The 7,619-nt window shown below is 60.2% G+C and overlaps 1 protein-coding gene across 1 annotated transcript; it reads right to left on the reverse strand.

The window, feature by feature from the left end:
* Positions 1-334: 334 nt before the first annotated feature.
* On the reverse strand, positions 335-5,228 carry PTMA (prothymosin alpha). The gene is made up of 5 exons (XM_033112705.1): positions 4,991-5,228; positions 2,235-2,306; positions 1,897-1,990; positions 1,366-1,433; positions 335-1,090 (listed from the first exon to the last, which is right to left on the reverse strand). The coding sequence occupies exons 1-5, from the start codon at positions 5,033-5,035 to the stop codon at positions 1,043-1,045; spliced, it is 327 nt and encodes a 108-aa protein (XP_032968596.1). The 5' UTR covers positions 5,036-5,228; the 3' UTR covers positions 335-1,042.
* Between the last annotated feature and the right edge of the window lie 2,391 nt (positions 5,229-7,619).

Genomic DNA, 7,619 nt, shown 5'->3' on the forward strand with positions numbered 1-7,619 from the left:
TAGGGCTGCCACTCATGCAGCCTGTTCTAGTGACTGGGGCTATCTATGGACACCTTCCAGGGCACCGAGCTCCACGTGGCATCCAATGACGTGGTCCCAGAAAGGTTCTTGCTACAATCAGTAGGAGGCCAACCTGGTAAACAGCTCCCTTCAGCCCGTAACTCCAGAGGCTGTGGCTCAAAAGGCATACCCATCCCCTCCCAAACAGGTGTCTTCAACCTACTGTTCCTACCCAGGAAAAACAGGAGGCCTGAGTTCAAAATCATCCCCTATCTCTCTGCCGTGTCCCCAGCTTTCAAGAAACCAAAACAGAAAGACCAGGCTTCGAGACAGCTTTGTTAGAACAACTCAGCAAAATAAAATTCCGGTTTATTGTTGGACAACATTGTTTCACACATACATCAAACAGGCCAAAAAAAATAAACAGCAACTTCATAGACAAAAAAAGGAAAAAAAGAAACCTTTTATCTTTGGCCTTTTTAACCATCTCATACAAACCAACTACTTATAGTACAGCTAAGTACATACACAAAAAAAGTTACTGGAATGCTCGGAATAAGATTGTTTTTTTGTTGTTGTTTTTGCTTTTTTTACAAGGTTTTTTTTCTCCTTTGAGATTATAATGAACATGGTCACACCACAAGTAAAGTCAGAAGTAGGACAGAGAACGCTCCAAAGGCTGGTTTGGTCATCACGAGATCATTAAAAATGGCTGACCCCTAACAATATGTACAAAAATATAAAATGTAAATAAAAAATACAAACAAATTTTCCTTTTTAAAGTACTTTTAAGAAAAAAAGCAGGGCCTTGGAAGTTTTGGTTCTTTTTTCCTCCCCTGTTGCAAATTCACGTTGTGGTTTTGGTTGGGTGGTGGAGAGCGTGTCGTTATCTGCGGGTGGCACTGCCCGTGGTGGGCGGGCAGGTGGGCGGGACTCTCTACTCGAAGGTGACCACGTTTAGATTCTGAGACGGGAAGTGGAAGGTGAATAGGTCACGGCGGCCTTTTTTTATTTTTAAGTTTAACTTTTCCTTTTTTGCTGTCTAGTCATCTTCATCAGTCTTCTGCTTCTTGGTGTCAACATCGTCATCCTGGGCAGGGAAAGACCGTCACGTCAAGGCCCCTTCCAACGCACTGGGCCCACCTATCAACTGTCTCAGCTCCTGCAGGCAGTGAAGGACCAGGCACTGGCAGCTCCAGAAGCCTCTAGAGCTCTGGGAAGCCGGGCCCATGTTCCCTCCTGTTCCTGCTCAACATGGAGATGGAGCCACTCAGGAACGCGCAGCACCTCACACACAGCTGAGTCCCATCAGCCCTTCCAGCTACAGTGCCTCAGACCCCACCTCTCCCGCAGGCCAGCACCCACCTCATCATCTTCAGCTGCCCGCTTGCCCGTAGTTGCCTCAGCCTCCTCATCTTCATCCTCTTCCTCACCTGGAGAATTAACCCAGGTAAGCCACACTGCCTTCTCAGCCAATCAGGGAGGGCCTTGGTCGCCCCACCCAGTGGCAGCCAGATGGGGTGGGGGGGTGGCGCACGCAGTGGGGAGCTGGACTGCAGTTCCTCAGGGCATCTCTCAGTAACAGATATGCCAGGGTAGAATGTCCCTGATCTGTCTGCTGCCTGACAAACCAGGCAGTCAGGGTACCACCCACACTGCCCATGCAGGCACTTTTCTTCAGGAGGGAGAAAAGGGTCCAGTGACCCAAGCAACGGTACCAAGGCTACACCCACAGCTCAGTGAGGACGGAGCTCTCCAGCGGGAGTAAGTGTGGGATACAGCTTCACATTGCTAGCCTAAAACAAGGAGCTGCAGGTGGTCCACTGGCCCCCACCCTGTGCCTGAGGCCAGGGACAGGTACCCCCCCCAAAAGGGGAGACAGACAAGGCTACTCACCATCACCTTCCTCCTCCTCCTCCTCCTCCTCTCCTCCTTCTTCCTCTTCTTCATCTACCTCATTGTCAGCCTCCTGCTCCCCATTTTCCTCATTCTCAACAGAAAACACACCAGGTTAATGAACACACAGCATCACTGCAGTCCCCATCCCTTCCTCCAAACCCTGCCCAGTGCTACTACAGCCTCAGAGCCCCTGAAGCTCCACACCAGGAGACCTTGACACAAGAACGGCCCAAGGGCTCAGCCTCATCCCCCACCCTGGACTATGTCCAAAATCATCGGAGGAGAACTTCTTGGCCAGAAGCTGCTAGGGGGTCATGAGCAAGGTGGACACTCACAGCGTTCCCGTTAGCAGGTGCGTCTCTTCCATTTTCTGCCTCCTCCACAACTTCCTTCTTCTCCTTTAAGTCCTTCAAAAAGGGAAGAAGGAACTAGTAAGCCTTGTAAGAAACCTAAGGCTAGCAACGGCCCCCAGGGGCTACAGGTATGTATGTGGTGCTGATTGATGACTAAAGATAAAAGAACCACATATTACATATGGAACCCATGCAAGGAAAGGCCGCAGAATACGGAGTGTGTCTGTGGTCAGGCTGTCAGTCTGACTTCGCAGCCTTTAGAGAAACACACTAAAAAGGCCATGTGGCACCACAGCCCCAAACTCGTCTGGCCGGGCAGACAAGCCCAGAAACACTTCACTCTCACACACACCCATCAGACTTGTTTCCAACCAGAGGGAGCACCGCCTCTCACAAATCCTTCTGGGAAGACAGCAGGTATGTGCCATAAATAAGGCAAAGGAGGGAGGGCCCTGACACTGCGGGAGGATTCCCGTGGGTGGACTAGCCGGGGAAGGGAAAGGGAGAGAGCCAACTGGCAGAATTGGGGAGGCTGCCTCACCAGAGTCCTCCAAGCCAGAGCTCAAGGACCAAAACCACGGTGGTCCAGGACATGGCCACCTCAGGCCTTTGTGAAAGCCCCCAAACCCCAATCCCCCCCATATTGGACAGCTGTCCAGGGGTGGGGAGGGGGCGGTGTCGCAAACCGTTGCCTGAAAATGGACTCGGATGACGCGTGCCTAAGCCTGAGGCGCCTCTCTCTCGCTCAGAATAGCGCGGCCTGGAGCGCCCCATCTCCCTCCCGCGGCCTCTAGCCCTTCCGTCCATGCGCACCTGGCAGGAATGACACGGCCAGCGGGCAGCGCCATGGCGGTCGTCGCCCTGATGCCCCGTAACTTTTTCCACCCGGTATGGCTGGGCCGGCTGCCAACACAGGCGTCGAGCGGCCCGGGGCGCCGTCCAGAGAGCCGCGCCGGGCACCTGTCTGCGGGTTGGCCCCGGCCGGACCACCGTGGACACGGGTGCCGCCCGCTCCCGCCCCCTGGCGGCCAAAGCCCCAGGGAGGGGGTGGGGGTGGGGGCGGGGAGATCGCAGCGCGCAGGCGCGCAGTCCCCGCCCGGCGGGCTTTGCGCGCGGGCTTCAGCACGCACCGCGCGCGCGGAGCACGTGGCCCCGGGGCCGCCGAGTGTGTCCCTGACCCTAGAGACCCAGAGCCCGCGGAGCCGCCGCGGCCCCGGTGACCGCGCGAAGGGCGCACTAGTCTTTCCTTGGCTCCCGTCGCCCACGCAGCCCCCCCACCCCCGGCCTAGATACGCGGCCAGCCCGCGTCTCCGCATTTGGCGGGCAAAGTCCCGCGGGAGGACGCCCCACGTCTGCCGGGCTTTTTCAGCCCCATAACCTAAGTCGTCGAGGACGCGTTCCACACGTTTAGTGCCACCAGCGGGAAATCACCTCGGAGAAAAACACACGCGGACGTCCGCGCTGGGGAAGGCCGATCCTCCAACGCAAACTAGTCCCCGGCTGGGCTCAGAGGAGATCGGCGCGAGCCCGTGGAGAGCCGGGTCGCAAGCTCTGCTCCGCCGGGGGAATCGCCCCTGGGAGAGCCAGGTGACGCCAGGGGCACTGGGGTTAAGGAGACGCCAAGGTGACTCGCGCCTGTCACCACGGGCACAAGAGGGGCGCTAAGAGCCTAAAGGTTAAAAAGTCGGTTCGCCTCAAAGTGTCGCGCTCCCGCCGAGGGCGGAGACGCTCCCTGGGGCGGGCAGCGGGACAAACGCGGCGCGCAGAAGCGGAGCTGCGCCAAACGCACAGGACCTCAAAACTGAGGGCGGCAACGAACCCGCAGCTCCAGACTCGGCAACCCCGGCGCCCAGCACGACCCCAGAACAGGTCAGGAGCGGCCGCAGCTTTTGTTCGCCCGCGTCGCCCCTGGAGGGACCGCGTACACGGTGCTCCAGGGCAGCCGCCGGGGGCGCCCATCGTCGTCCCGGCGCGCCGCTCCTTCACTTTCCGTTTCCTCCCCTCCGGCGCGTGGGCTCGCTCCTCAGCCAAACCCGGCACCGCTGGTGAATTACTGAAACTAGGCGGCTGCTCCTGGAACACTCTCCCGGAAGACGCCCACCCCCGCCTCCCCAAGCACCCAAGTCTGAGGAGCCCTTCACACCTCCGCAGAGACGATCGACCTCGCTGCCGGCCCGCCGCCCACTCCACCTTATCAGACCTCAGGGCAGATAAACCTCCTCTGACCCACAAGGCGCGAAAAGGGGCGGCCCGGCGCGGAACAAAGAGCAGCGCCGCCGGCGGGCAGTCGCCGCCACTTCCCGCAGCCGGCCCGCACACGCGCCCCCCCCCAGCACTTCCGATTCCAAACGCGCTCGAGTTTCAAAGTTATTTCCGTGCGCCCTGCGGGCCCACGACCCCCCAGCCCGGCCCCTCTCCTCCCGCCGCCACTCAGACGAATCACAAACAAGTTTTCGGAGCCGTGGAGCAACCTTCCCCCAGAGCCCCTTAGCCTCCGCGCTCCCCTCCCGCCCGACCCTGAGGGCGCCCGGCCCACTCCACCACCGGCATCAGGTCTGCCCGCGGCGCTTCCCGCCCCCTCCCCCGCACACACAAAGAGTGGACTGCCTGGGGGCCTAGGCCGGGCTCCCCGCAAGAGGGAACCACAGTGGGCTCGCGGTAACCCAGCCGCGGCGCGCCAAACACCGCTCCGGCGACAACGCGCGGAGCCCGAAGGGGCGGGCGGCGTCTACCCTCACCTTGGTGGTGATCTCGGAGCTGGTGTCCACGGCCGCGTCTGACATGGTGGGGCACGCCGGTGATCCTAAGCAGCGGATTAGAAAGAAAACGAGAGTTCGAGGACTCTAGCGAAAAAGCTGCCGGAGTCCGCGGCGGCGGAAGAGGCGCGCGGCGGAGGTGGTTGCGGCGAGTGGGGAGCCAGACACGGGAACAATGCAAAGATGGCTTTTCAGAGCAGCCAGTGGGGAACTCACGCGGCGCCAGAACCTTTAATATAGATTATGGGCGGCACTAGGCTTCCCTTGCCCGAATACTATTGGCTGAGCGCAGGGAGCGGGCGCTCGCTCATTGGCTCCATTCCGAACAATGGGCAAGCGTGCTTAAAGCGGCAGTGCCTTGGTGCGTCCCGCGCTGCGCAGTCGCCGATCGCACTGTCATTCAGGGCCTGAGTTTGCCTGGTCTCCGCTGCACCTACGCCGCGGGGGAAGGGCGCGCGGGAGCGCTCGGGGCGCGCGCTCCCGCTGCTGTTTTGCTGGGGCTGCTGACGCAAAAAGCCAAAGCGCGGCAAAGCTGCCCGCCCAGCCCCCCGTCCTCCCCTCCCCGTGGCTCCTCGGAAGGAGGGGGAGGGAAGAGGAGGTGGCGGCCGGCGCACAGCGGCTGCCAGCGAGGGGGAGGGGAAGGTCGGGTGCTGGGCTGAGCTCGCCCCGGGCGGTTCCCTTAGCCGTACCCGAAGAGATGCTTGCCCCCCGTGCCTGGCCCCTCGCGAGCAAGGATTGTCCTTGCGCAGGTGGGCGTAAGCCCCACGACGAGCGATGAGGGCGCGAGGCCGAGACCTGCGTACCTGGACTGCCCGTCTCTCTACCATGTCCACCCCATCTGCCCTGCCCCAGGGGCCCCGAGTCTTTGGGGAGGTCACCCCGTCGCCCACCATCATCCCCTTCGTTCACCCCCTAAGCCAGTCGAGGAGCGGGCTCCGAGCCAAGCACACAGACTCAGTGATTCATACATCGAGGGGACGCAAAGGCCGGTACAGGCTCCTGCCTTCGAGCATGACAGCCCGCGGGCGCCACACTCCAGGATTCTGGACAGCGCCTGCCCGGAACGGTCACTGCCGTCGCGGCAGACTCAGGGAGCCTCCTTCCAGCGCCTGGCCTTCGAGCATACATACCCCTCTACCATCCCACTTAAGGGGCTGCGAGGGGCACATGAACTTAAACACTGAGGAGTTATTGGGGGGCAATAACCGTCCCTTAGGCCAACTGGGCTACTCCTTGGGGAATCCTTGAAGTTTGGGGCGCCATTTAGGGAACCACGAGGAGCCCCAAGAAGGGAACCATTCCGACGCCACACTCAAGATGGCGTTGGGCTCGGCGAGCGTGGCGTGACGTGGCGAGCCAACCCACGCAGACGATCCGAAAACTGTAGGCTACACTTTCCTTATTGCCACCGCACTTGGCTGTCGAATTAAGAAACCCGCTGTGTGGGAAGAAAGATTAGAATAGATGGGAATGAGTTCCAGAAAAATACCTGTGCCACACACAAGATGGCGACAGATAGAGTTCATCCCTGTGCTGCCACAAGGGGGCGCCCGACACGGAAGGCGGGACTCGAGAGAAACGAGCGCGCACTGGCTGAGAGTGGCGGGCGAACACAAAGTTGACGCTTTGCGTCCTTCCATTGGCAGGTGCCGCTGTCTGTCTCTTGGGGCCGCCGATCTGGGAATGGAGAAAACCCGGAGTCTGGGATCATAGAGGAAAGACAGTTGCCAAGTCCTGTAGAGCTTGAAATCAGGGGCGAGGGGAGAAACTGAGTCGCTCTTCTTGGTTTTCTTAGGTCAGGGGCCAGCTGGCCCCATTCCCACTGCGAGACCCAGTTTACTGAGCTTACCATGCACTGGTTTGGCTGCCTCCCCCGGCCTCGGACTCCGCTGCCCCACCGGGAAGAGGCACCGAGAACCAGAGCGCCAGCTGGGTTTGGGCCCTTACCCGCTCACCCTGTCCCGCACGCGTCAGCCCCGCATCCCCGAGCACATCTGCCAGTCTGGCCTCTGGCCTGTGGGGCTTTCTCGCGCGAGTTGTCTTTGGGGGGGAAAGAAACCCGAACTCCGTCTTTTGGCCAGGACAAACGTGGGACAGGTGCTGGACAGGGCGGGGGCACCGCGCCACTTCCCGCTGCCCGGCGGTCGCCATTCCGTCCCAGGTACGCGACGGCGGAGGGGGCGCCCGCCGGGTCTCCGCCTTGCCCCAAAGCGCCCCAATAGCTGGAGATGGGATTCTCCCCAGGCTGAGCGCGTGCCAATCCAAGGGACTCACAAAGGTGTCCCTGAGGACCAGGCGTCTCAACTCTTTGTTTGGTCCCCTCCCTACCACCGCCAGCTTTATTGAGGCGCGGACCTGAGGCTGCCCCTGGCCTCAGATGAGGAACGGGCTCTTCGGCCACTGCCGCCACCTCCCCCTCCTTTGTGCCACATTCTCGGAGAAGTTTGTGAGGCATTATAAATGGGACAGGAGAGCGCCGTCTACCTGCGGTGCATCTATTAAGCTCTGGTTACACTCTAGGGGATTGTTGAGTCCACAAAACCCGATGCAGCGAGAGAGCTTGGTCTGTGCCACATCTAAGCGATTGGGTCGTCTTCCCTGTCTGGATGGT

Source organism: Rhinolophus ferrumequinum, chromosome 8, assembly GCF_004115265.2.
Source record: "Rhinolophus ferrumequinum isolate MPI-CBG mRhiFer1 chromosome 8, mRhiFer1_v1.p, whole genome shotgun sequence".
NCBI classification, from domain to species: Eukaryota; Metazoa; Chordata; class Mammalia; order Chiroptera; family Rhinolophidae; genus Rhinolophus; species Rhinolophus ferrumequinum.